This window comes from Sus scrofa, chromosome 9 (genome assembly GCF_054392235.1).
Source record: "Sus scrofa isolate SSC_HxYL_T2T_F1_AM1 chromosome 9, Sscrofa_HxYL_maternal_Yorkshire_Landrace_v2.0, whole genome shotgun sequence".
NCBI lineage: Eukaryota > Metazoa > Chordata > Mammalia > Artiodactyla > Suidae > Sus > Sus scrofa.
The window spans coordinates 82,858,671-82,886,516 of NC_139391.1; the positions used below are offsets into that span (position 1 = coordinate 82,858,671).

General features: G+C 40.4%; 1 protein-coding gene and 1 long non-coding RNA gene across 8 annotated transcripts in view; one reads left to right on the forward strand and one right to left on the reverse strand.

Annotated features, from left to right (window-relative positions):
- LOC110262233 (uncharacterized) overlaps nt 1-27,760 on the reverse strand; it is a 156,210-nt gene extending 128,450 nt beyond the window's left edge. Inside the window, exon 1 of the long non-coding RNA XR_002347050.2 lies at nt 27,412-27,760. This is a non-coding gene — a long non-coding RNA (uncharacterized LOC110262233). The remainder of the gene's footprint in view (nt 1-27,411) is intronic.
- The window catches only part of GLCCI1 (glucocorticoid induced 1), a 116,346-nt gene continuing 114,925 nt past the window's right edge, over nt 26,426-27,846 (forward strand). For 4 of the 7 annotated variants that reach the window (XM_021102417.2, XM_084977087.1, XM_021102418.2 and 1 more), the window contains exon 1: nt 26,470-27,447. In XM_021102417.2, the coding sequence (XP_020958076.1) occupies nt 26,985-27,447 (463 nt within the window). In that variant the 5' untranslated portion in view covers nt 26,470-26,984. Of the gene's footprint in view, nt 27,448-27,846 lie in introns of all 7 variants that reach the window. The other 3 variants (XM_084977094.1, XM_084977089.1, XM_084977092.1) reach the window with 1 other exon arrangement.

Consider the following 27,846-nt stretch of genomic DNA (forward strand, 5'->3'; position numbering starts at 1 on the left):
GGAGGTGAAACAGATATTGGAAGTTTGAGGGGGTGCAGCCAAAGTGAAGTAGAAGACAATTGACAAACTAGATACCCTTAACAAGCTTCTGAGAATAACCAAAAATTAAATCATATAGAAATACATTTTAAAATGCATCAGTGATCTGGTAATAAAGTAAGGCTGAAATGAATTCAGAGCCAGGCCCTAGTGAGATGGCCTAGGCACTGACACTGGCCTTCACACTAAGGACTTTTGACAAATCAGGGGATCTTGAGTTCCAGTGTTCACAGCCTTGTGAGATATGGATAACAGGCGACAAAGCCAGGTCCAGCCTCAAAAGGACAGTCTAAAAGACAATCCTACATAGTTTGAAAGGGTATACTAAAAATAAAATTGCTCTCATAGCAAACAACAAAGACACTGGCTTATCTTGAAATTTGGCACTGGTAAAAAAATCTTTCCTGAAAGTTTCTAAGTACAAGCAAGCCCACATGTGTAAGCTGCCTGCATTGCACTACCTGGGTGGTCTGGAAAAACTTCAAGCTGAGAATTTATTTTAAAGTGGCCCTCCTTCTGTAGCACCCATGGGCATCTGGCAAAAACATATGCAAATCCTTTTAAAATGAATTCCCTTCAACATAGTCTTCAAATAATTCCCATATAAATATGAATCCACAATTTTAAAAGCATCACGAATGAGACCTAACAAAATAGCAAGCCACTACCACCACAAAAATGCAAGTCAGGTATTGGAAATATCAGATAAAACAAAATTTATATACAATTTATAATGATTTAGAGAGGGAGAAACTAGGGAGTCATCATTTGCAGGAAATAATATTTTTTACATAGAAAATACAAAAGAGGAGTTTCCATCTTGGCACAGTGGAAACAAATCCAACAAGGAACCATGAGGTTGTGGGTTCAATCCCTGGCCTCGCTCAGTGGGTTAAGGATCCGGTGGTGCCATGAGCTGTGGTATAGGTTGCAGACAGCCTGGATCCTGTGTTGCTGTGGCTGTAGCATAGGCTGGCAGTTGCAGTTCCAATTGGACCCCTAGCCTGGGAACCTCCATATGCCACAGGTGCAGTCCTAAAAAAGATGAAAGACAAAAAAAAACCAAAAAAAAAAATACAAAAGAATCTATATATTGAATCAAATTAGGTTTTTTTCAGCAAAACTGATACAAGTTCAATAATTTTAAAATGCATTTCTATATACCAGCAACAAACAATTAGAACATGTAATAAAAAGATGCCAGTTACAAAACTATTAAAATATTATCTAGAAATAGATTTAACAAAATATGAGTAAGACTTGTACACAGAAAAGCATAAAATAATTGAGAGAAATTAAAGGAAAGTGAAATGTAGAGATATGATGTACATGAATAGAAAGATTCAGTATTATAAAGCTGTCATTGCTTTTCAAACTGATCCATAGATTTATTTTGTTACATTTAAAATTCCCACAAGGTATTTACTTTGGCATTGAGGAATGGATAGTGGAAACTGGCCAGTTGATTCTCAAGTATGCCAGAGCTGACACTGAAAATGAGTTGAGAAAGTATATGTTTTAAATAAGTGATACTGAGATAACAGTTATTCATATAGAAAAAAAAAATCAATCTGAACCCCTCCCTCACACCACATGAGGTAGTATTCATAAAAAATCAATTCCTAATGGATAAAAGACTCAAAATTAGGTAGAGTTTAAACATTTTTAAAAAGTAATATAAGAAAATTCCCCTTTCAATTAAAGAAAGAATCTCCGAAGCTAGACAGAAAAGCATAGACAATAAAATAAATTATTATTAAAGTAAACTACATTAAAGTAAAAACTTCTGGGAGTTCCCCTCGTGGCACAGTGGAAACGAATCTGACTAGGAACCATGAGGTTGCGGGTTTGATCCCTCGCCTCACTCAGTGAGATCTGGCATTGCCGTGAAAGATGGTGCAGGTCGCAGATGTGGTTCGGATCTGGTATTGCTGTGGCTCTGGCGTAGGCTGGCAACAACAGCTCCAATTAGACCCCTAGCCTGTGAACCTCCATGTACTGGGGGTGTGGCCGTAAAAAGCAAAAAAAAAAAAAAGTCAAAACCTTCTATTCATCAAGAGGTACCATAACAACAGTGAAAAGGGGAACCATACACTGGGCGAGAATATTTGCTATACCCATGTGACAAAGAGTTTGTATCCACTATAAGCCATCAGGTTAGTATTTAGTATGAGTTAATTAGTAAATAAGTTAATAAGTTAATTAAAAGTTAGTATTAAGTTGGTATTAAGTTAGTATTCACTATAATTCATTAGTATCCACTACAAGCCATTAAGAAAAATACAACCTAATTTATTTTAAATGGGTAAGAGATCTGAATGGGCATATCACTGAAGAGAGAATACAAATGTAAATTAACGTATGAGGATATGCTCAACTTCATTGGTAATCAGGGAAATGCAAATTAAAACTACAGTGGCATAGAGCAATAAGCATGAATAAACTGTAGTTATTTTCAACAACATGGATGAATCTCAGGAACATGTTATTGAGTGGAAAAAGCAAGTCACAGAAAGAACCTCATGGTAAAATTCTAATTATATGAAGTTCAAAGGCATGCAAAATTATATATGTACATAATTATATATATGAAGGGAATGATTATGAAGGAAGGATGGGATTGGAGAGGGACACATGGGGCTTAAATGTTCTATGTCTTAAATGAGACAGTGGATATGCAAGTGATCATGGTATTATTTTTTAATCTCTAAACATTTACTTTATAAATATTATTTTGTATATATTCAATACTTAATAAAATTTCAATACTTTTAAGAACTGAGAAGATAAAGAGAGATTTATCACAACATGATTTCATGCTGGAAATTTGGAAACAGCAAATGTCCCCATAAGGGCCTGGTGAAAAAAATTAAGGTACATTTACAAGACAGAGCAGCATCCAGCAATGATGGTTGAAGTGCATATACTGGTATGAAAAGATGTTCCTTGTATAGTAGGTGAAGGAAGCTACAGAACAATATGGTAACTCATTTGTATAGGAACCAAAAAGTACACACACATAAGAATATGAAGAGTGTTTAGCCAGTATACCAAAAAGTTAATTATCTTGGGATCTAGGTGTTGGCTATTAGAATTATATACAATTGCTTCTTCTTGATTTCCTCTCATTTTTTATACTAGAGGCATATATTACTCTTATACCAAAAAAGATCAGAAAAAGATTAACAAAGAATATCCAAGAAACATCAGAAAGAAGAATGTAAATATAAAACATTTGGAAATGGACCTTTACAAAATATGCATATTATTTGAAAAATGCACCTACACTTTTTTTTTAAAGTTAAAAACTGAGATTTGAGGGTAAGTGGATCTATCTTTCTGGCTAAAAGACAATCTGATAAAGATTTAACTTCCTCCCAATTTAATTTATAGGATTAAAACAATCCCAAACAAATCACAGTGAATTTTTTAAATCAATAAAATGGTTCTAAAATTTATCTGGAAGAATAAAAGATTGATAAGAGAGTTCTGAAAGTTAAAAATTGAGAAGTTAGACTTGTTCTACTGGATACATTTTTAAGTGAATGCTCAAAGTGACAATGATTGAACATGATATAGTCACATAGAAAGCTCTTAAACATCTAATAGAAAGTACTCAAATATTTCTTTGTACTTTTAGAAAAGAGAATGTTGGTGGAAATAATTTTAATAAAGTGTGTAATAAATAATGTTGGGATAATGGCTAAGGAAGGGTATTTAATACTTTTTGGCCACACCTGGGGCATGTGAAAATTCCTGAGCCAGGGATCAAACCTATGATGTAGTTGTAGCCTGTGCCACAGCTGAGCAATAATGGATCCTTAACCCACTCCACCACAAGGGAACTTCCAAGGGTAGTTAAGTTGTACCCTAAAATGTATTCTAAAATAAATTTGACTGTATTTATCTGAAATATAGATAAAAAGGGGTTCCTGTCCTGGCACAGAGGAAACGAATCTGACTAGTATCTATGAGGACTCGGGTTCGATCCCTGGCCTTGCTCAGTGGATTAAGGATCTGGCGTTGCTCCAAGCGGTGGTATAGGTCCCAGATGCGGCTCAGATCTGGTGGTGCTGTGGCATAGGCTGGTAGCTGTAGCTGTAGCTCTGATTTGACCCCTAGCCTAGGAACATCCATATGCTGAGAGTGCAAAAAAAGAAAAAAAAAAGTATAAATTAATTAAAATATCAAAGCACTATACAGGGGGAACACAGAAAATAGGTAACAGATTCAAGATAGTTTAAGTCACTAAATCCAGTAACTTTGCAGGACAATTTGATAGTCTTGATGGCCAAACCCTCTTTTCTTTTCCGTTGCTTCCTTTCGCTCCTACGCCACACACTGCCTTGATTTTTCTCCTCACTTTGGCTGCTACTTCAATTCCTTCACAAGATTATTCTTCTCTGGAAGCCACTAGATGGTTGAGCTCCTCAGGGCCCATTCCTTCTCTACACTGTCTCCCAAGGTGTTCACATTTATACCCATAGCTCCAATTACCATCTCAACTCTGATGACTCAAATTTAACTCTAGCCCAGCCATTTCTTACCAATGAGTAGAAGTCAAGATCCCTGAAAGAAACAGGGCACATTCAAAATGGACCATGGAGATCATTTGCGAAGGATTTGGGTGAAAAAAACAGGATAATAGTCCAGCATCTCAGGGTGCTTTTACTGCCTAGGCTTAAAGAAGCAAATAGGCGAAAATGATCATTGGATAAAAGAGAAGAAAAAGAGGAAGAGTTGGGAGGGAAAGGGCAGAAGAAGCAGGAGGCAAAAGAGAAGGGTTTGAAGAAAGCATTGGAAAAAGGAGAAGGTGGCGAAGGAGAAGCAAGGATGTAGACTGTATGTACGGACTAAATACTCAGTCTTCACTCTTCCTTCCATCTTCTGCCTGTTCCTCCCATCGGCTGAATATAACTAAAAACCAGAGGACGTGGGAGCAAGGTGCTGTGGATACATGGAATCTTGATGCATTCTATACAGGTCAGTGCCTCTGAACATGGAGCAGAGTAGAGATGTGTGGAGTAGCTCCAGATGGGGAGGCAGAAGATATTTACCTGATATTGACCTCCTAACTTGGCTTCTTCCCTAGGACAACCCAAGGCTATTTCAAACTCAACAAGTCCAAAATTATAGTCATGAATTGCCCATTCCATACCCTCTGTTCTCAAGAACAAAACTAATGAAAACCAAACATTCACTTTCAGTGTTTTCTATGTCCTCAAATGGTATCAAGGTCAGGTCTGTATTCTCATAACCATGGAAGAATGGACTGAGGTGGGTAAGAGAAGGTGCAGATAGATCACTGAGGAGGCTATTCCTTTAGTCCAGGCAGAAGTGATGTTAGAACGGGCTGAGGAAGTGTTGGTAATGAGGAACAGAAGTGGATGGGTTGAAGTGGTTAGACTGAAGAGATATTTACAAAGTAAAACTGATGAGGATTTGGTATTAGATTGGATGTTGGAGATAAAGGTAATGTGGTTAGCAGAGATGACACCTTCAGTGATTTCCCCTAGATCTTAGGAAGGAGACACAACTCCCTAACATGGACTTATTGGCCCTGTAGGGTCAGCATCTCCGCCCTTTAACCTTCTACCTGCATCTTATACCGGGCCCCTCTAGGATGTGGGCTACATTTACCTTCTTTCAGTCTTTCCTGTTTCCTGTGCTTGTCCCTGAGCAGGATCTTTGCACATGCTCTTTCCACTGCCTGTGATGTTCTTACCCAACTACCTAATTCCTCTTTATCATTCATAGCTCAGCCGTCACTTCCCTTGCAAACTCTCCTCTGACTTCTCTAACTAGATCTAATCCTATTATCAGATTTGTCCTTCCCTTTGTAGGATCTATCCATTAGTAGCTTACACACATTTGTGTAGCTCTTCAGTTAATGTCTAACATACTCTCAATCCCCCACCAGGATATGAACTCCATGAGGACAAAGACTGTGTCTTGGCTCATAAGAGACTTAGAGCTTCTCATCCTGTCTGGCACCTTGTAGTCATGCACTTTCTTTAATGAATTAATACAAGTAAAAGCAATGTAATATATCACAAAGAAAAACACTGATTTAATAGATTTAAATTATGATCTTCTCTGTATTAAACAAGAGTAAAGAGTAAGTAAGTGATACACTTGGAGACATATTCATAATATAAAGAAGATTCTGTCCTCAGTACAGTTCTTGCCACATCAACCATATGAATATGATATCCAACAGGAATTGACAAAAAAAAAAATAGAACAAAACCCCCCATAGAACAGAAAAGGTTATGGCAACTTTTCACCATAAAAATTGAAATTCCGAATAAAACTGACCTAAACCAGGACAAGATGGCTTCTTGCAGGGTCATAATACTATGGTACCCAGTATGACTGGGGGCAACATGCTTTTTTGTTCACATTCATCAGAAGAAAAATGGAGTCTCTTGGCTAGCAATAAAATATAAGTCCTTCTCTTTGGCTTGAGTCAGTTTAAGATCAAGCTGGATCAATCCTGCTGTCAGAGGAACTTGCCATGTCCTAATTTTGAACCGTTCACTAGCAAGACAGATTGGACCACCATATTTGGCTTGTGTTAATCCAGACCCATTCCTGGCCCTGAGGTCAAGTCTAGAAACCATATTGTTGTTGAGGAGTCAAGTACGATGTCCACTAATATCAGCAACAACCATGGGGGGAAGTGGGGAAGATACATAAACAAAAACAATAATGAGGTATCAATGTCCTACTTACAAATTTAAAGTCTGTTTGCTTTTATAAAAAATGATTCACTGAAGGTTGATTATAAATTGATTTAACCTTTCTGGAGGGCAATTTGAGAATATATGAACAAACTTGAAAACCCTTATGAGAAACTGTGGAAAATATATGTGTGTGTAGGAATAAGAAGGAGACACACAAAATTGTTCTTATTGTTGTCACTGGCTGCTAAATTTATGCGTGATTTTTATTTTCCTTTAAATATTTCCCAAATATTCTTTACCAAGCTTAATTTTATTTAAACACAAAGAACATGAAATAACCTATTATTTCCAAACATGGACAACTTTCAGTCAGGAGTATCTTCTGGAAACTTAAGCAGTGGAAAGAATAGCTCAGAATTTCATTGCTTTCTCACAGTGATGAAAAGAAAGTAGCAATCTATCAGAAACAAAGATTCCGAGTTAGTTAATTCTTTGTGTCTCAAGTTCTAGTTTAGCCTGAATGGTCTGGAATCCAGGGGGAAGAAAATAAGGCATCAAATCCTGTAGAAAGATATGTAGTTACAACAGAACATTTAACATAAAGCTTGTTCTTTCTTGGCTGCTCCATGGCATATGGGGTTCCTGGGCCAGGGATCAGAGCTGAGCTATAGTTGCAGCCTACACCACAGCTGTGACAACGGTGGATCCTTCAATCCACTGTGTGGGGCCAGGGATTGAACCTGCATCCTGGCACTGCAGAGATGCTGCTGATCCCATTGTGCCATAGCAGAAACTCCTTTGAGCTTGTTCTTCTAATTCAAGCTCTAATTCATCTCCATAGGCGCTTGCCTATGGGCCTTAGTGAGCAAACAGTTGAGGCCGCATGCCCAGACTTAGCTTGATCTACTGTCACTTTCATTGAAGAGACTAGATTGGACAGTTTTAAAAACAGGAGCCTGAGAAAACATCTGCACTCACTTTTGTACTTTAAGAGTCTGAATACCTGGAATAAAGGAAGGTGTGTTACTGAACTGGGATTTCCAACAGGCATTTAACCTAATGTGAGGATCAGGGATGAAGTTCTTTCTCCAGATTTAATTTGACAGTTCTCCCCATTTTTTCTCAGACACCTCCCTTGATTCTCTTTCTGCCTCTATGGCCACCTCTCTGAGTAACCTTGGCCAAGTTATTTAACCTCTGCTCTAGCCTTTTCCTGTCTGTGGATTTCCCTCTAACATCTCTAAGGTTTCGTTAAAGAAAAAGATCAGGAAAATTTAGGATAGCCCATAGGCTAATAAAGGAGAACTGTATCTTTACACAGCCTTCCTTTTAAGGGCTTAAAAACAGATATTTCCCCCAGATAAGAAGAGACTATGCCAGCCTTGGATTCCACCCCATCAGTCTCCCAGCAGTTACAGCAAGCCAGCAGCTCCGCCTCTGCCTAAATTGGCTGTGAATAGACAAGTGAGGACAGCAGAGAGGCAGGAAATGGGGTTAGGTTGATTTCCATCTATTAGCGGCAGCTTAAACTGGCGTGCTGGGCAGCTCTGTCTCCCATTGGCTACAGCTGCTCAGAGCAGCAGGATGAGGGTTGACCTATATCTGTCGGGTGTAAGTCAAACCCTGCATTTGTTTGCAGCAAACTTCAGTGTTCCAGAACGCCAAGTTTAACTTACGCCCAACCACATACAGTATTTTTATCAGGAACCGTAGTATCTTCCACCTGCAAGGAACTTACATCTGTGGGTTTCTCCCTCCTCCTTAGATTTTTTTTTTTTTTTTTTTTTTTGCTTTCTTTCTCACTGCCTCTCCCTCCTGTCACCCTGTGACCATTTTTGGTGCCCTTGCATCTATGTCATCCTCTGGCTGGGAGGGGTTGTGATGGTCACAGCTGTGTTCCTTCTAGCAATCACGGTCACACCAGCCCCTCTCTGCCTGCCCCAGTTTCTATCTGACCAAGTTGCAGCCATCCCTTGCATCTGTAATTGTTACCCAGGTTGGCACTGCCTCATGCCCACATGTGTCCTTCTGGGCCACTGAGAGTTTCAGAACGTCTCAGTTGCTGATACAACTGCAGCTGTGGATAGAAAGACAGAAACACATTCAAAACGTGGGCCCTAAACTTCGTACACTGTAAACCTTTCTCTAAAAAAAGGATTTGGTTTTTGGAAACTATGTTAGACATTAAGTTTTTAGACATTTATTTTCCTAAATTAGAGAATAAACTAGCTGAATTTTCATTTAGGCAGCCACCATCCAAGGGTGGCAAAGCTCCTTTCCTTTGTCTTGGGTCTCATTCAATGTGTCTATATTGTTTTGGGTCTCAATCAGTATGTCTTTATTCACACTGACAACACAATACAAAACTTAACCTACTCTGTTCTGCTGTCACACTAAAGCATCCACACACTAAGGCTTCTATTTATAATGCAGAAACTGCTCTCCATTACCTATTATCATTTCTTCACCGAGGCCCTGGAGTCACAGAGAAGAAGCCTAGATGATGGAAAATTATTTTAGCAACTCAGGTCCCCATGCACACAAGCCACATTGCAGTAATTTGAGATAGAAAAGACCTATTAAGTCATCCCACTGATTCTCTGAGGGCATGTGGTGGTTTTTTTCACTCTCCGATATGCTGATCTACTTTTTAATGCCTTTTCCAATTGTAAATGGCACACGTGATGGGGCTTCCACCCATCCCAGGGGATGGGTCAGCTCACTCTCTAACAGATCTCTCCATTAGGGCAGGAGACTTGCTCAGGCGCTTAAATCATCTTTGTTTTGACTTTCATTTCCATCACTCCTCCTGCCGTCCCCTTGGACCCCACTAAATAATTTCTCTCCATCCCTGCTATTTACACCCTTCAAGTACTCGTGGCGGATGAGCCTGTCCTTGTTAGTTAGAGCCAGTGGTCATGCTGGCAGACTCGTCTCTTTCATCTTCCCTCTGAAAGCAGTCCCTTCCGGCTGATAAATCATATTTGTTGCTCTTCGATGAATGCCCATCAGTTTCTCAATAATTTGCCTCATTTCTTTGTCATTCAGACTGCTCAGGAGAATGAATCCCTTTTGTTTGTCTCTGTTGCTGTGAACTGAGATGAAAGTAAGAGGATCTCTGCTTACAGTAAACAGAGTGGATCTCTTCACCCACCAAGCATCCTCCTACCTCAGCTCACTGGCATTGTTGAGTCCCTTATCTTTATTTATTTGACTTGACTTGTTTTTTTTTTTTTTTTGTTTGTTTGTTTGTTTTTTTTGTCTTTATAGGGCCACACTGGTGGCAGATGGAGGTTCCCAGGCTAGGGGTCTAATCGGAGTTGTTGCCGCCAGCCTTCACCAGAGCCACAGCAATGCCAGATCCAACTCGCATCTGCAACTTACACCACAGCTCACAACAACACCGGATCCTTAACCCACTGAGCAAGGCCAGGGATCAAACCCACAACCTCATGGTTTCTAATCAGATTTGTTAGCCACTGAGCCACAACGCGAACTCCGAGTCCGTTATCTTTACCTCTCTTACAAGGGGTTTGGAACTCCCGTGCTAACAGGACTTAGGTGTGTATGTAGAGATGAGGAGAGTTGATCCATATTTCATTGAGCCAGCTTTCCTTCTGTTGTATTTAGTTAATGCCCATTAGCTGTTTAAATCATAGCTTGCTGTCCATCTCAATTCCCAATTGGAAAAGCTTCCTTGAACTCCCTCAAGAGAAAGCTAACCTCCTCCTTTCCATTAATACTCCCACATTTACTGATATGAAAGTGGAATGACATCAGCCTCATCAGACACCTTTGCCAGAGGGGGAATTCTGTTGCTATGAGAGGGGCACGATGGTCCCTTCACCTTGAACAAGCTGAATGTCACTGCAAACGAGGAAATTCTGGGAATGGGTTTTGCAATACCAGAGTCAATCGTGTTCAACCTGTCCCCTCTCTAACTCTCCAGCTAATAGCTCCCCTGAGTGCTAAAGCACCACATTTAATAAGGTCTCTCCTGATGTGCTCAGTGCTCATATTTATACAATAATAGTAACTAACATAGTGCTTTACAAACTGTTTTCATCTAATTACATCATTCTACTTAACGGTCACAACCACCCCATGAGAAAGGAACTATCTTTGTTTTACCAGGGAGTGAACTAAAGCTTAGAGAGGTTTCATTGCCCAGTTTCACAAAGATTCATTTGATTCTCCTTTCCATTCCCTTTTGTTCTGCTTGAAACGCCTGGAAAAAATGTTCTGTGAACAATATGTGAAGAGATGCTAACTGCACATAGGTTCCTAAAGTCACTGAGATGCTGGCCAGCACATAGTATTTTTCTGTGCCCTCAGGTGGCAAAAATGGAGTAACTAGACATCATCCACAGTTTGGTAGCAGTCTTACGGTTTATCAGTAGGATAACACAGTTGTTATTCGATGACAGAGTCTATTAAAATTTATAAGACAAAGCCTGCTATCTCTTTCTAAATAAGAATGTAATGTTATTAGACATAAGCTAAAAGTGAGCTTATCTCTTCAAATACCAGTTCAGACCCTTAGGGTATCTGTTTTTCCTGCAAAGCTGATAAAATTATATATACCTAAGATAAAAAAATAACCTGTATTTGTCAATAAATGTTAATAACAAGATTTGAGAAAACAAAGGACCTAAACAGTACTGACTTTTTGAATAATTTAAAAAGCAGAAATCTAATTTTCTACCAAATACATGGTAAAGGAGGTATGACATCCTAAAACTGTGCTAACAGCTAAGCAAAAGAGGATATTTATTTCATCGCTTATTTTCAAATAGTGCTTATCAATATTTTTAATTTGGTGCAAATGTGGTTATAGTAGGAGAAAGACCTATACTGAAGGGGTTTTATGCTTTAAGGGATTGAGGCAACATCCAAATTAAATACTCTTCAGATGCAGCATTTTTAACAAAATCCAGATCAAGAAGTGAATGCTGTTAAGTGAATTGTTCCTTTCTGTGGCCTGGCCAGCGGAGGCCAATTGCATGTGTACACTTAAACTGTTGTTAATGCACAGAGACACAAAGAACTCTCCATCTCCATCAAGATGGACAGCAGAATTATTCCTTTCTCACCTCTGTCAGGATGGAAGGCAGAATTATTTCTTCCACATCAGGTTGTGGCCTCTCACTGTCTCATGTATAATCAACTTTAAACCATAATTTGTGGTTGGACTGGATGGTGCTTGTAACTTTGTTGGAAGAAATTATTAAGCAAATGTCACTAATTTTGACATACCCTCCCAATGCCTTATCTATATATGATATGTGTATATACTCATCGTTTTAAAACTAAGTTGTTGGGGAGTACCTATTGTGGCTCAGCAGAAACGAACCTGACTAGTATCCATGAAGATGTGGGTTTGATCCCTGGCCTCGCTCAGTGGGTTGATGATCCAGCATTGACACTAGGTGTGGTGTCAGGTGCCAGACGTGGCTCCTATCTGGTGTTGCTGTGGCTGTGGTGTAGGCCAGCAGCTAAAGTTCTGATTTGACCCCTAGCCTGGGAACTTCCACATGCTGCACATACGGCCCTAAAAACAAAAAAACAAAACAAAACAAAAACAAAAAAACCCCCACAAAAAACAAAACCCCCCCCCCCCAAAACAAAACCCTAAGGTGTTGGTCTCAATCTTCAATAATACTGACTTCTTTTGGTCCCTCGAACGTCAGATCTCTAAATCTCTTATGGAAGAATTGATGCTGTTTTGAGCTAATCTCAACAGGATGACAAAAATGCTTTAAAAGCTTTTTAAAACACATTTACTTTATATGAGTCTTATGAAATTCTAAACTTCTTGAAAGTACAGAACATATTCTATAGCCAAACCTTGGGTAAATACTTGGAAAAAAGTTATACCTAGTATTCTGCTCAGTATCCACCTATATGAATCTTTTCCATGGATTCCGGGGTCTCAGGATCTATACCACAATGTGAAGGGACTGACATTGCCTACACCGAGCTTTAGGCGCTTAGGGAAGGAGGCAGGGGTATGATGCTGACCTAAATTACTCATGTCATGATTTCCTTTGCCCACCAGCCTCCTCCTTTTGAGCTTCCTCTCCCCCATTATCCTGCCCTCTGGATATAAGCTAGATGGGGCTGAGTAAAGATTTACATGTATCACTCATGGCAAACTTTTTCCGGAAAAGGAGGAAAAAGCGTCAGTAGCTGTGAGGAAGGTGGGCTGCAGAAAGCATTAATTAGCAATGATCCTGAAGGCAGTCATACAAGGAATTCAGAGAAGATGGTCAGAAACTGAGGGCTGAGGTAGTAGGAAGGGCAGGGTTGATATGTGAGGTATCGTCCTTAATTTTGGAAATCTCCAAATTTGGCAAAAGACATCCTGATCTTCAACTAACAGAACATTTGCCTCCAAATCATCTCACTATTTGCTCCCCTAAATACTTCTGGATTCTACCAGAGTGGGAGACCAACAAATCCATTTGTTTAAAATCCCACTTAAATTTCTGAGCCACTTTCTTATCTATTATAATCGTAGCATCTTTCACTTAGGAAGAAACTGAGGTTCTTATTATTGGGTCTTGAAATGTGATGCCAGATCCAAGCCATGTTCTTTGAAATCACTGGGTTAATGTGTCTTCATCTAGAAATATGACTCCTAACAAACAAAACAATTTCCCTTAAAAATTGTGAGATATTTAACTATTCCAATTTTACCTAACATAGATGATTAAAACAAGTGTGTGCATACTTCTGCTACAGACTAAATGTTTGTGTCCTGGCAAAATTCATGTGTTGAAACCCTAACCCCCAAAGTGATGGTATGGGGAGGTGACTGGGTCATGAGGGTGAAGTTCTCAAGAATGGCCCTAGAGCCTTATAAAAGGGAACCCAGAGGGCTTTCTAGGCCCTTTCACACTGTGAGGATGCAGTGAGAAGATGGCTTTCTATGAACCAGGAAGCAGGGCCTCACCATGACAGTGCATCTGCCAGCACCTTGATCTTGGATTTTTCTGCCTCCAGAATTGTGAGAAATAAATGTTTGTTGTTTAAGCCACTCAGTCTATGGTATTTTTGTTACAGTAGCCTGAACTAAGGTAGTCTCCAAATGGATGAAGATCTTTTCAAAAAAGAACTTCAGATGTCTTTTTGCTTATATTATACAGTAAAGGACATACCTAAATTCAAAGCTGTTTTTAATCACAAAAAAAATTTAAATGTGAGTTCAAATCGCAGTGTAATTATAAAGTGCTAGCATTTTCTTTATATTTCAATCATTTTTGGTAACGTAAACAGAGGAAAAATGATTAAAGACAAATGGAGTTATCTCATGGCTTCATTTCCTGTTTTCATTACTCATTAAAGCTTTGATAAGTGCGGTGAATGAAATGTACTACATAATTACAATGTGCCAGAGATCCCTTTGGACAGCACCTACATTAATTGTGAGGCTATTTTTAAATGAATGTGTGTGCCAGGTGACAGATACGAACTTAGGTCAACAAACATCTTCCTCTGTAGAAGTATTTTCTTTAAGTTATCAGTAGAACATAACATTTACTGAGTGCTTACTATGTGCCAGGTACTCTGCTAGGAGCTATAGAAGTATTATTTAACTCTTGAGAACTCTGTGAGCTAGTTGTGATTATTATCTCCATTTTACACATATGGTGTTACATGCTTAGCTGTGTGTTTTCTGTTTGCCTTCTGAGTAAAGGGTTCTGGGAAGGGGGTTAAACTGGTAGTTATATATAATAATTTTAGCATAATAAGAAATTACTTGAGGGATTTCCCCTCGTGGCTCAGCAGTAATGAAATCAACTAGTATCCATGAGGATGTGGGTTCGATCCCTGGCCTCGCTCAGTGGGTTAAGAATCTGGCATTGACGTGAGCTGTGGATCTGGCCTTGCTGTAGCATAGGCCAGCAGCTGTAGTTCTGATTTGACCCCTAGCCTGGCAACTTGCATATGCTGCAGGTGTGGCCCTAAAAAGACAAAAAAAAAAAAAAATTACTTGAAGGACCAGTTTTACTTGCAGTGATGGGCTCGATGTTATTTAATAAGTCTCCCTCATACATAATTGCATTCATAATGTATTATTTTATCTCTAAATTTAAAATTTTTGTAGAAACTTGTGCAGTGTTTGTGTGCACATGCATGTCTTTCTAGTAATATGTGTAAGACCTATTTCTACATTTAGAAAAATGTAGAGAAGCCCAGGTGTGAAAATAAAAACCATCAGTTTTGCCAGTGCCTACGGGAACTGTTGTTAATATTTTGGTATATATTCTCCAAGTTGCTTTTATCCATGCATATATAAACATATATTTAAATTCAATTGGCAACATACTTTATAGCTTGGTTTTCCTGATTTCTTAAAATTCATTCAATAATATATCAAATATTTTCTTCTATCATTAAAATTTCCTTCATATAATTCTAACATAGAATTCCATTGCATGGTTATACTCTAACTATTGGATCAATTCCTTCTTGTTGCACATTTAAGTAGGTGGGAAAAACTTTAAATGTAAATTCCTAAAGTGTTACTGATGTTATAGAGTCTTAGATCTTTAATGATTAAAAAAAATAATGTGGCCAGTAAAAGCCTTGGATTGAATATCTATTGATGTGAATTTTAATATAAAATTACACGGCTAAAGGCAACCTCAGAGGAATTTAGTCCATTTTCCTATTTCTAGACAGGAATATATCACTGTCCCTGGTGAGGGACAAATATTCCATACCCTACCCACTGTACTATTACAGAGACTTGGTGTCAGGAGCACAGATTTTGAAGGTAAAGAGACCCTAGGACCAAATATGAGATAAAGGACTTCGACCTCTGACTTTATTACTCTCTTATTCTCAGTTCTATGAGAATCCCACTGTAGGGTTTCTAGATGATTCCATGGGATAAGGTAATAGAGTGTCCTGCACAGTGTAGATGCAGAGCATATGCTAGTTCTTTTTACTTACCTTTTTCAAATGTATAAGGTTCCTTGTTTTCTCCCCCCCCCCTTTTTTAGGGCCACACCCTTGGCATACGGAAGTTCCCAGGCTAGGGGTCTAGTCAGAGTTACAGCTGCTGGTCTACACCACAGCCACAGCAACGCCGGATCCTTAACCCTCTTAGAGGCCAGGGATTGAACCCACAACCTCATGGTTCCCAGTGGGATTCATTTCCATTGTACCACAACGGGAACTCCTGGATTCCTTGCTGTCTTTTTACATTTTGAAAACAAATAAATAATTCTCATACCAATACTTTAACACTAAATATACCTAAAGATGATTACTAAATCTTCTGAACTGCATCTCCACACCAAATAAAACTAGTTAGTTCATTTGACTTTTTCTAGTGTCTACTTGCATAATTCTTTAAATACTTAGACCCTGCTAAACTGTGGGACCCCAAGTTATGTAGGATACATTATCATTGGTCTGGTCTTGCTGAATCCTCAAGAGATGATATGAACTCAGGTTCCATTTATAGGCTAGCACGATAAGACTTTTTTTCTGTGTTGTCCTTATTTCTTGATACTGATTCTTCATCTTAGAAGGAGTTCCTTCATTGTTTCAAGTTTGTTTCATTAATATGAATCAGTTTTCTAATGTCAGACTGCTTGGTCTGCTTGTCAGACGGACATGTCCTCGGCACATATACTTTATTCTTAACGTTACTTAGAGGCAAATGCGTTAATATGCACCCTCACAGATCCCCAAGAAACCATTACACATCTATGCAGTAGTGACGTGGAAATAAAGGCTACACTTTTGTAAGCAGTTTTCTTTTAATGTGAGTCCAGCAGCACTGAAACTTTCTTCAGCCTTACATGTTTGAGTACATTTTAGTATGTCATCTGTGTGGATTGAGTTTGTAGGCTTTAGCTCTGAAAGCTGTAATTACCAATGTTTGAAAGACATCTGTGAGGGTGAGGATATGGAAAAGATAAGCCAAAAGCAAGATATGTAATTACCACACCCTGTCTTCCTATCAGGAACGCTGGATGTTTAAAGCAAATTAGGACCTTTTAAACAGACCCTTCTATCACTGCGCATCATCAGACTGTTCTGAATGTAGGTAATCCATCTCTCAGACAGGAAGTGTCCTTTCTCACATACACTATCAACTCATAGGTCCTTAAAAGACCAAGGGTGGGAAAGATCCATGCTTCTCTATTACTGAGTGGACACATCTGACTCGCTTGCTATAGAGGAAATTTTTACCGTGAGGGAAGAAACCCTGGGCCTGAGGTTAGGAGAGCTGATTTCCAGTTCTGAATCTCTCCTGTACTAACTGTGACCCCAGCCAAGGCTTCAAACCTCAACATCCCCAAATGTGTAACTACTTCACAGAATTGTTGCATACAAAAAAGGTCTTATCTATGAAAGTGCTTTAAAATATTATTGGAAATTTTTATACAACTCAGGATATAAAAAAATCATGCAGAGTCACATTGTTTCTTTGGACTTTTGAATGCTTTGGAGTTTTCACCTATGGCTAAACACTGAACATATGTTTTCAATATTTATGAGTGCATTGAATGCATAACCCCACTAGGAGTAGCTATGACTTGGAGATATTGACAGAAATGACAAGGTTCCTTGTTACGGATAATCAGCAAAGGAACTAATTCTTTCAAAGGTAAAAGCAGCTTAGACCTGACTCACAGGACTTGGCTCTGTCTGATTTTTCTTAGATCTTCTTTAAGGAAATCTTAAAAGTTTTCTAAGAATAAATGAGGTGAGATTGGCTCTGAAGGAAGAAAGGTGGGCAGCTAAAGCTTCTTTCTCAATAACAAGTTTAAGTGCCTTGTTTATTTTTATGTGGTTAAATGACACTTGTATAAATACCTTGTTGAGTAATAGTCCTGGGGCAAAACTAAAGTTTATGTAGGACACTGCTCCACCCAAGGTGAGCAATTACAGCAGGTATGTAAACGAAGTCCACCTTTGGCTTTTCCACTCAACCCCTTGAGTAGTACTAGAAAGGAAGAACCCATGGGACATAAGACATGGCTGTAGGTGGAGAGGAATAGCAAGGGCAGGTGAGGCCTCCCTTACAGAATGAAGGAAGTGTGAAGGGTGGGAGGGAAATTCTAACAACTGAAAATTGATTCTGACTATTGACATCAGTATGTCAAGTTAATGCAAATTAAGCTGGCATGAGGTTTAAAAAAAAAAAAAAAAAGCCTTTTCCCTACATAGTGTAATAATAATGAACCATCTTATTTTAAATGGATCCAAAAGGGCTGTGTTTGCTTATGTGATCAGGTTTCTGCACTTCCCACACCTGGGGAAGTATCAGCTAATATTGATTTAGCACTAATTTATACCTGATGGTCAGGGCCAACTAGGAGAGAGGAAAACTGGTACAAATTAGTGGTCCCAGAATGTGGTCTGGGGCCTGACTGTTGTATATCAATACAAATCACCCCTTCTGGGAGGGAATGGAAAAAATATTTGAAACGGACCTTTCAGCAGCTCTACTGCTATTGGGCTAAAGAGCACCTTTAAGAATGTTAGGAATGGATAAGATCAAGTTACATTCTTAGATTTTTATTATGTTTAGCTTATTAACCTGAGAGCTAAGCAAACTAGAAGCAGAACAGGCTTTAAAATACCTGACTTGTTATTCTATTATGAATAATAACTGTTGGCTGGTCCTTTCTACTTACCTTTTCCTCAATGAAATTCTCTATAATAAAAAAATACCCATAGCCTAGTCCTACATTTTAAATATCACCGTAGATTATTCAGAATGACAGAACTAGGTGCCAATCCTTTGAAAACTGTTTTCTTTGGGTAGTTTCCATGAATTGATGTCAGCTATCAACAATTCTTTGTATTTTGCTAAACACTGAGAAAATATGTGGAGTTGCCAATTAAATTTGGTTAATTTTTGTTTCTTTCTAATCCATTGTTTCCCAAATTTGCCCGATCATCAAGATCACCTGGGGAACTTGATAAAAGTTACATAATTCTACCCCTCCCACTCCCAGACCTGCTGAATTAGACTCTCAAAGGAAGGAGGCTGAAACTGTATTTTTAGCAAGAGCCCCAGGTATGCCTGTGAGCTGTATGTTTTGGCAAACAGTTCTGTATCCTTGTCGTATCCCTCATGATGTCAGAGCTCTTCAAACCCCAGTATTCCCTTCTGACTACCCTTCTGCTCAGTGACTACAGGCTGTTTGTCTGTTCCATCCCACCTAAGAAATAAGGCACAGCCTCACCAACAACTGCAGGTTCAGCACAGTGAATCTCCACTACATCGACAGTGGACAGCATCTACAGTCTTGGGTAGGGAGGTGATGGAGTCAAGGCATGGAGGTGTGGTCTGGAACAGTCTTTCTGGAGACTTTGCCCCTCCCCTCCACAACCAGTTGGAGATGACTTTGCTATGGGAATGACTGAGATTACCAAGAAGGTGAGTTCACAGTGATGAAAGCAGAGGGACTCCAGGTTTTAGAGGGGACTCAAGGAAGAAAAATACATGAAGGACACCGAACAGCAGTGGGATTAGGAGGCAGACCAGCCAACATAAGAGGTTTTTGTTTTTTTTTCCCCCCAAGAAGTCTTGAAAACTGTTAAAAGTTGGAATAAGATTAAGTCCAAGGAACATCCATGGGTGGTGGTGGTGGGGGGTCTGGCAACACAGAGGCTGTTGACAGCATGGACTAGCAGTTTTCATAGGTATGGTATAAGAAGGGGAGACAGATTCAGGTAGATTGAATAGCAAGTCAGAGTTACTTGCAGATATCTCTCTCAAGAAGGGTTGCTATGAAGGGATCAGAGATTTAGGATTGCAGATGGAAAGGGAGAGCATAAGAATCTTTGTTTTTTGAAAATGTTAGGATGGAGCATGTTCATACATATTAGGGGTAGTCAAGAATTTGATGAAGAATAAGAGGTGGTAGTCATTTCATAATATAGGTTAAGTCAAGTCTCTATGCTGTACACCTTAAACTTATGTAGGGCTGCATGTGATTATATCTCAATAAAATAAAGGAAAAACTGTCTCCATTTGAATATTCTCTGGTTCTTTTACTTATAGCTAAACTCATTATCTTCTTCCAAATCTACTCCTTCTTCTGGCTCCCTGTTTCAGTTAGAGCCACCACTATCCTCTTAGGCATCCAAGCCAGAGATTCAAGTCTGATCTCCTACTTTCAAGATTCATCAGTTGAGAAAAAGCATCACTTACAGCTTTTCCTCCTCTCCATGTCCTCGATCAATTCCTCTCTTATTATTTAAACTCCCACGGCCTATTCTCAAAGACTACTAAATCATCTTCCAGTTTACAGTCTCTATCCAGGTTGTTATGTTAACACTTCTTGCATTAATCCTCATAAAGCCTGGCTCCATTCATATTCTCCCCACCCACTGAGGAATCTTCAACAGCTCCTCAAAGGGCACCCTTAACTGGCAACCTCTAATGACATGTTATCAACAGACCAAGACTTATCTTTCATTATCCATCAGTTGAGGTGGCCTGCTCACTCATCTCCCCACACATCCTATGTATTCCTAGTGACAAGATTTCCTCAAAAGTGATCTTTCCTTACCATCACTTCCATTTACTTTATTTGCATCTTTCCTACGGTAGGCATGTGTTTCAACAGGGTTTCTATGTTTATCTGTAGGAATGTATTTTTGCCTCTGACAACAATTTGCCAAAGTGTGAGAACAGTTATCCCCTACAGAGTATATACAGTGTCCGACACCTTGAAGGCATTTAATAAATAACTTGATGAGGAGATACTAAGGCCTAATGCTAGTATTATTGCTATTAAATCCTCATACAGGCCTATTAAATATATTAATATGAAATTTTTCAATAGGATTCTGAGTAGGACACTGGAAATTGTGTGCTACCAAAAGTTTAAAATAATTTTAAAAACTTCTCTAGTCAAGCATTGCTGAAATGCTCTAGTCAAGCATTTCATCATCACCAATGATGAAATGACTGAACTTTAAAAACAGTCCCTCAGGGGAGTTCCCGTTGCGGCTCAGTGGTTAACGAATCCGACTAGGAACCATGAGGTTGCGGGTTCGATCCCTGGCCTTGCTCAGTGGGTTAAGGATCTGGCATTGCCATGAGCTGTGGTGTAGGTCGCAGACGTGGCTCAGATCCTGCATTGCTGTGACTCTGGCATAGGCCAGCAACTACAGTTCTGATTAGACTCCTAGCCTGGGAACCTCCATATGCCGCGGGTGCGGCCCTAGAAAAGGCAAAAAGACAAAAACAATAAGGAAAAACAAACAAACAAAAAAAAAAACAGTCCCTCAATACACTTACATGGTAGAAAGTACAATTCAGCCACATAGGGAGCAAACTAATCAATGACAAATTTTAATCATAATAAACTCTTATTTAAAAAAAAAACAGCACTATGATAATCAAGCATAGTCTCTTCATAGGACTAATACTGCTCTCATGTATTCTTGACACCATGTTTGGAACTAAAACAAATGGAATGTCACAGCATGGGAGAAGAATATTTGAAATTTTCTGGTTCCCAACTCTTATAGTTTCTTAGCAAGGATTTTATGGCTCTGACACTCAGAACACAGCAACAAAAGCAAAGATAAACAAGTTAAACTACATCAAACTAAAGACTTTTGCACAGCAGAAGAAACAGTCAACAAAAATGAAAAGACAAACTATAGAATGGGAGAAATATTTGCAAACCACGTATTTGAAAAGCGGTTAATATCCAGAATATATAAGCAACTCACACAATAGCAAAAAATCAAACAACCCAATTAAACATGGTCAAAAGATATGAGTAGACCCTTTTTTTCAAAGAAGATGTTCAAGTGGTAAACAGGTATAAGAAAAGGTATTCAATATCACTAATCCTCAGAAAAAGCAAAGACCAAAATGAGATACCACCTCACACTTGTTAGAATGGATATTATCAAAAAGGCAAGGAAAAATAAGTACTCATGAGGATATAGAGAAATGAGACTATAAATTGGTATAGCCACTGTAGAAAACATTATGGAAATTCCTCAAAGATTTAAAAACAGATCTACCATGTAATCCAACAATCTCACTTCTCGGATATTGAGGTGAAATCAGTATCTCAAGGATATATATGCACTCTCCCATGTTCATTGCAGTACTATTTACAATAGCCAAGATATGAAAACAACCTAAGTATCCATTGATGGACCAATGGATAAAGAATATGTGGTGTATATACACAACGGAATATTATTCAGCCCTAAGAACAAATGAAATCCTGCCATTTGTGATAACATGGAATGGATGAAACTTGAGGCCATTAGAAGTGCAATATTTCAGATGGAGAAAGACAAACACTATATGATCTTACTTATATAAGAATCTAAAAAATATCCAAACAGAACAGGGGCAGGAGGCTGGGAAACAGAGGAAAAGTGTGAAGGTGGTCAAAGGTACAAATTTTCAGTGATGACTAAGTTCTGAGGATATAATGTAGAGCATAGTGACTATAGCTAATAATACTATAACTATATTAATGTTACTACTATAGTTAACAGTACTATAACAAGAATATAACTTTCCTAGCATATTAGAAAGTTGCTAGGATTTTTTTTTTTTTTTTTTTTTTGCTTTTTAGGGCTGCACATGTGTCATATAGAAGTTCCCAGGCTAGGGGTAGAATCAGAGCTGCAGCTGCCAGCCTACATCACAGTCACAGCAATGCCAGATCCAAGCTGTGTATCTATATCACAGCTCATAGCAACACCGGATCCTTAACTCAGTAATTAGGGCTAGGGATCAAACCCACATCCTCATGGATACTAGCCAATTTCATTACCACTGAGCTACAACGGGAACTCCAAGAGAATAGATTTTAAAAGTTCTCCTCATAAAAAAAATTGTAACTATGTGAGATGAAGGCTACGTTGAGTAACCTTACCGTGTTAATCATTTTGCTCTTAATACTTGTAACAAATCATTACATTGCACACCTTAAACATACGCAATCCTATATGTCAATTATATCTCAACAAAGCTGGGAGGGGGGGAGAAACAAATTAAAATGCTCATTATTTACATGACATGTTCCTTTCTACTTAAATATATATATTTTTCAGTTCCTTTACAAAGGCCTCTTGAGAATAGCTGTTCCTAACAGAGAGACAGAACTAACTACACATCAGCAGATGTCATTCTCTAACTGATCCCTCTCAACAGTCCTTCTCTATCAATTTCAGTTGGTTATTTTTTTTTTCTGCACATTTCAACTGCCTTTTCTCTATCACCAATTTCATTTTCCATTTTCACCCTCTGATGAACCTCTGAGGGCCAAAAGAACTAATATTTTTCATTTTGCCTGTATAAAGATCAAGATGCAAGATACACTTTCCTTTTGAATGCCAGTCCCAATGCAAATGTCTGTATGGTTTATAATAGTCACATCGAATATTTTTCTATTATGCGGCTCTGACTTTGCAGGAGTGATATACCTGCTACTATCTTTTTTTTTTTTCTTTCCTGAGTACACATACAGTTTAGTTCATGGGACCAACACTGATTAAAATTTGCTAATATTTCAACAACATTGAGCAAATATTGTCCATCACGTACCAAGCACTGTTGTGGAGAATCGGAAGTAATAAAACAGATCAAAAGTCTTGTCTTTATGGCTCTTATATTCTACATGGACAGAACAAAATATAATTACAACATACAATAGGGTACTGGTGAGAGGTGCTGGGGGGGGGGGGCAGAAAGTAGGATAGAGGGTAAGGAACACCTAGTGGGTGCTTACAATTTTAAAAAGAGTTTTCAGAAACACTTTCATCGTGAAGGTGATGACATCTGAGTAAAGACCTGGAGGAAATGAGGGAGCAAGCCATGTGGGAATCTGGGGCAAGAACTTCTCAGGCAGAGGGAACACCTAGTGCAAAGGCGCACGTAGGCTGTCACAAGCAGTAAGGAGTTTTACTGTAAGCATCTGCCAGGGACAAAAATTCAGGCAAGGCTTTTTTTGTTGTTGCTATAAAGAATCCACCTACAAGAGAGTTTAATCAGCTTAAGATGAACATCAATGCAGATCTGTTTAATGTTCTCTCTCAGCCATGACCTCATTGCTAACACTGACAGCCTGGACTGACTACTAGACTTGGATGGGCCTAGGATGCACAGCCTGGCAAACATTGATGAGACTGGAAGAGGGAGGTTTGGGTAGCTCTGTAGGCCCAATGGATCTTTTATCTCATTCTCTCTCTGCATGGGGCTGCATATTAATCATATTACAAGTTTTAATTTAACCTACATATAGTCCACTACCACATATGAACTAAGAAGTGAGTGTAACAGAGTTCTACCTCAGATTGGCTAATGGTGGACTCTTCTACAACAAACAGGAAAGACACAGGGCTACTGAGAGCAAAGGTACCTCCCATGCCAACAAACTGTGCTTTCAATGTTGTCTTCTTCTAGGCAGGACAACAGAGTGAAGAGGTCATTACCAAGATTAACATATATAGGATTTCCAGGATTGTTACACTTATATTCAACAAATACAGATATAAGGCCTATCCATCCCATAGCTAGCATCGCTGTGTAAAATGCTCTCCTAGCCCAGAAAGCCACACTTCCTTCTAAGGGATTTCCAATTTACCAAGGAGTATGTTTTCCTAAAGCTTCTGTTTACACCCTTGGAGCCCACTCCCATCCTAAGAGTAAAATATTATTAAGAATGATAAAATGAACGTTTGGAAGCAGATACTGGGTCGAGTTTTATTTTATCCCAACTTTGATTTGTTTGGAGGCTGAATTCCTTATACATGAAGATCAATATTTCATGAGAAGAGATTTTATTTCAGAGATGACCAAGGTATCTTTAGCAAAGAGAAGGGAAATGAACATCCAAATAGTTCATGATGACTTGTCAGTAAATTGGATATCTGATTTAAGTTGGCTATGGTATATTTGAAAAAACAGAGAAAGCCTTTAAAACATGGCTAGGTATGTTGTTTTAGATCCAAATAGAGTATTGATCATTATGACTGTGGCTTGGTATAAATTTAGAATCACTGTAATCTATAGTGTTGAGATTGTTCTATACTTAAGTTTAGGGATAGCCAGAGATAGTGTTTCTATAATGAAACCATGATGTAATTTAATCAACTTAGAAATTTAGCAGCATTTTAAACAACTTTACTTATTTTAATCTGTCAATTTATATTCTTCATAATCTGAGAAAGTCACCTGAAATAAGCCATTTACCATCTTTTTTTGTGACAATTTCCTAACGAATGAGAAAAGCTTTCACTTTAGATGGGAAAATATTTAAATAGGTCAATTACACCAAATTTTAAAAAGTAAAGTTTTTACTATATTTATACTTAAAATATATTATTCAGGAAAGCAAATATATGTGAATACAATGAGAGTAATAATAGTATCTACCTTGTGGATTATAGGACAATTGAATGAGTTAACACATAAACTGTTCTTAGAACAGTGGCGGGCACATGAAATGTCCAACAATTTTTAACTGTAATTCTAGTATATGATAAAGTGAGGAACTACACTAGTCTTAATGGAGTGAGGTACTGGATGCAATTCTTGCATTTTTACGGAAAAGGTGGACATCCACTTTTAACAGAATCTTTTACAGAATCTAGTATGCCTTCTGGTCCGAGGGCACAAGGAAGCAGAGATGGATACTTCCTCTAAGTGAAACTGACCCCTGCATTTAGTGCCTGTAATCAGAGTAAAATTGTCAGTGTAGGTAGACACGAAGAGTAGACCAATCTGACCTCCCACTTCTCTTTTTTCAATCTCATGGAAACTAATGGAGAGTATCTGATGTAGACTCTTCCATTAATTTTTCCTGCTTAAGGTTTCAAACCTTCGTTTACCTTCGTTTAAGGTAAACAGGTTCCTGATGGTCATCCAAAATTTCTGCATCTTTTCAATTTCATTGCAGAACAAAATTTAAATTTACCACAGAGGATTTAACATTACATCAACAGTACTTATTTCTCCCAAGTAACTTATTTAATGTTACTTATTTCTCCCAAGAGGCCATCTACTTCTGGGGCAAGCCAACAGGGTGCCCTCCATTAATATATCTAACTGATGGTGTTATGATGCATAATTCTTTGTTGACTCCTGCAATTTTCTTGGCACATGAGATCTGAATGTTTCTTTTCACAGCACAGTATCCACCCGTTGCTCAGTCCAGCTTCTGAACATTGCTTCTGATGGCCAGAAGATCTTTCGATTAGTATACTTGCCACGAAACCTCAGAATCTAACATTAGAGGGTAAGGGATATAAGTGTCAACTCTAAAACATCCCACCCCAGGAACAAGTGTACTTGCAAAATGAAGTTCGCCTGAAGTATCTTCTTTCTCAAATTGTAAAATCGGCCCTGGAGGGTGGAGCCCTCGCAACCTGCTTTCTCGGGTGTGCGCGTGTCCGTAGGTGTCAGAACACGAGCAGGACGTAGAAGGATCCACTTTCCTAGGGCAGCCCAATCAAAGTCTCTCTCTCACCTCAAAGGCTGTCAAAGGCTCTCACGCTCCTCCTTGCAAGAACTGCCTCCTTCTCACTCTTCCACCCCTCAAATCCCGCCTCTAAAGTACGACGGCCACTTTCATTGGTAGCTGCTCCTTTCACTCCAATCCTAAAACCAATCACACCAGTGCTTGTGGAAAACTGGGGAGCCAATGGGAACGCTCGCTCCAGCAGGTCCGGGGCGCCGGGAGGCGGTGCCGGAGGCGGGGTACCGGTTGCGGGATTAGTTGCCATTTGGGGTGAGGATCTGGCAGGGGCAGGGGCTGAGTCGGAGGCGGCGGCGCGGACTCCGCCGAGAGCCAGGGACCTCTAGACCTTTTTCCCTACCCTGGTCCCTAGAAGCAGGGGTCCCGGGTCTCCCTGCAGCTGCCGGGCTCTCCCGCGCGTGCAGCCCCGCAAGGCTGCGTGGTCCGGGGGATTGCCCCGCTCTCCTGTCAGCGCGATGCCCCGGGCGCCGGCGGCGGCTCCGGGCTCCTAGCGGCCCCGGCCGTGACCGCCACATCGTGCCCGGCCGAGCGGTTGGGGCCGTTGGACGTTTGTTTTCGCAGCCTTCCCCTCCCCCCTCGCCGAGGCGGCGGGGGTGCGCGTTGGGAAGGGGGAGCCGAGAGACTCCTCCCCCTCCCCGATACCCCCGCCCCTCCCCCTTACACACTCGCACGCACTATCGCGCCGGCTCCTACACGCTCGCGCGCCTCCCGCTCCGTGCCTCCGTGTCGGCCGGCGTCGTCCAGGGCCCGCGGAGCCACCATGTCCACTGCCTCCTCCTCCTCCTCCAGTTCCTCTCAGACCCCTCATCCCCCGCCGCAGAGGATGCGGCGCAGCGCCGCGGGGTCCCCGCCCGCCGCCCCCGCCGCCGGGAGCGGGAACGGTGCGGGCAGCGGCGGCGTGGGCTGTGCCCCGGCTTCGGGAGCCGGGCGGCTGCTGCAACCCATTCGCGCCACGGTGCCCTACCAGCTCCTGCGGGGCAGCCAGCACAGTCCCACGCGCCCGCCCGCCGCAGCCGCCGCCGCAGCAGCCGCCGCCTCGCTGGGCAGCCTCCCGGGGCCCGGCGCGGCCCGCGGCCCCAGCCCGCCCAGCCCGACGCCGCCGCCAGCAGCGGCCCCGACTGAGCAGGCGCCGCGGGCCAAGGGCCGCCCGAGACGGTCCCCCGAGAGCCACCGGAGGAGCAACTCACCTGAGAGACGGAGCCCCGGCTCGCCCGTGTGCAGAGGTAGCGAGCCCAACCCTTCCGTCCTCCCGGGCTGCGTCTCCCCGACCGTGCCCTCCGTGGAAACTTCAGCCTCTCCGGGCTTCTCTTTGCTAGTGCATTATCGAAGGTGTGAAAGTGGCTTTGGGAATCTCACCTCCCTGCGGTCGCTGCGGGGCTTGGAGGAGCGAACTGCAAAGCAACTTTTATCTGACCCTCCTGCCGCCCCTCAGATTTTATCTTCCGTCACTCTCCTGCATCGAAGGTTTTTCAGTTTTAGAGCTGATTAGCTCGCTCATGTGTTTGCTGTTTGTAGCGGGGGAAGGAGGAGCTGGGCGAAGCACTTAAAAAAACACGCACACAAACTCTCCGGCAGCCGATAAGGTGGTGGTTGTAATCTCTACAGCCTCTTTGTGCTTTCCT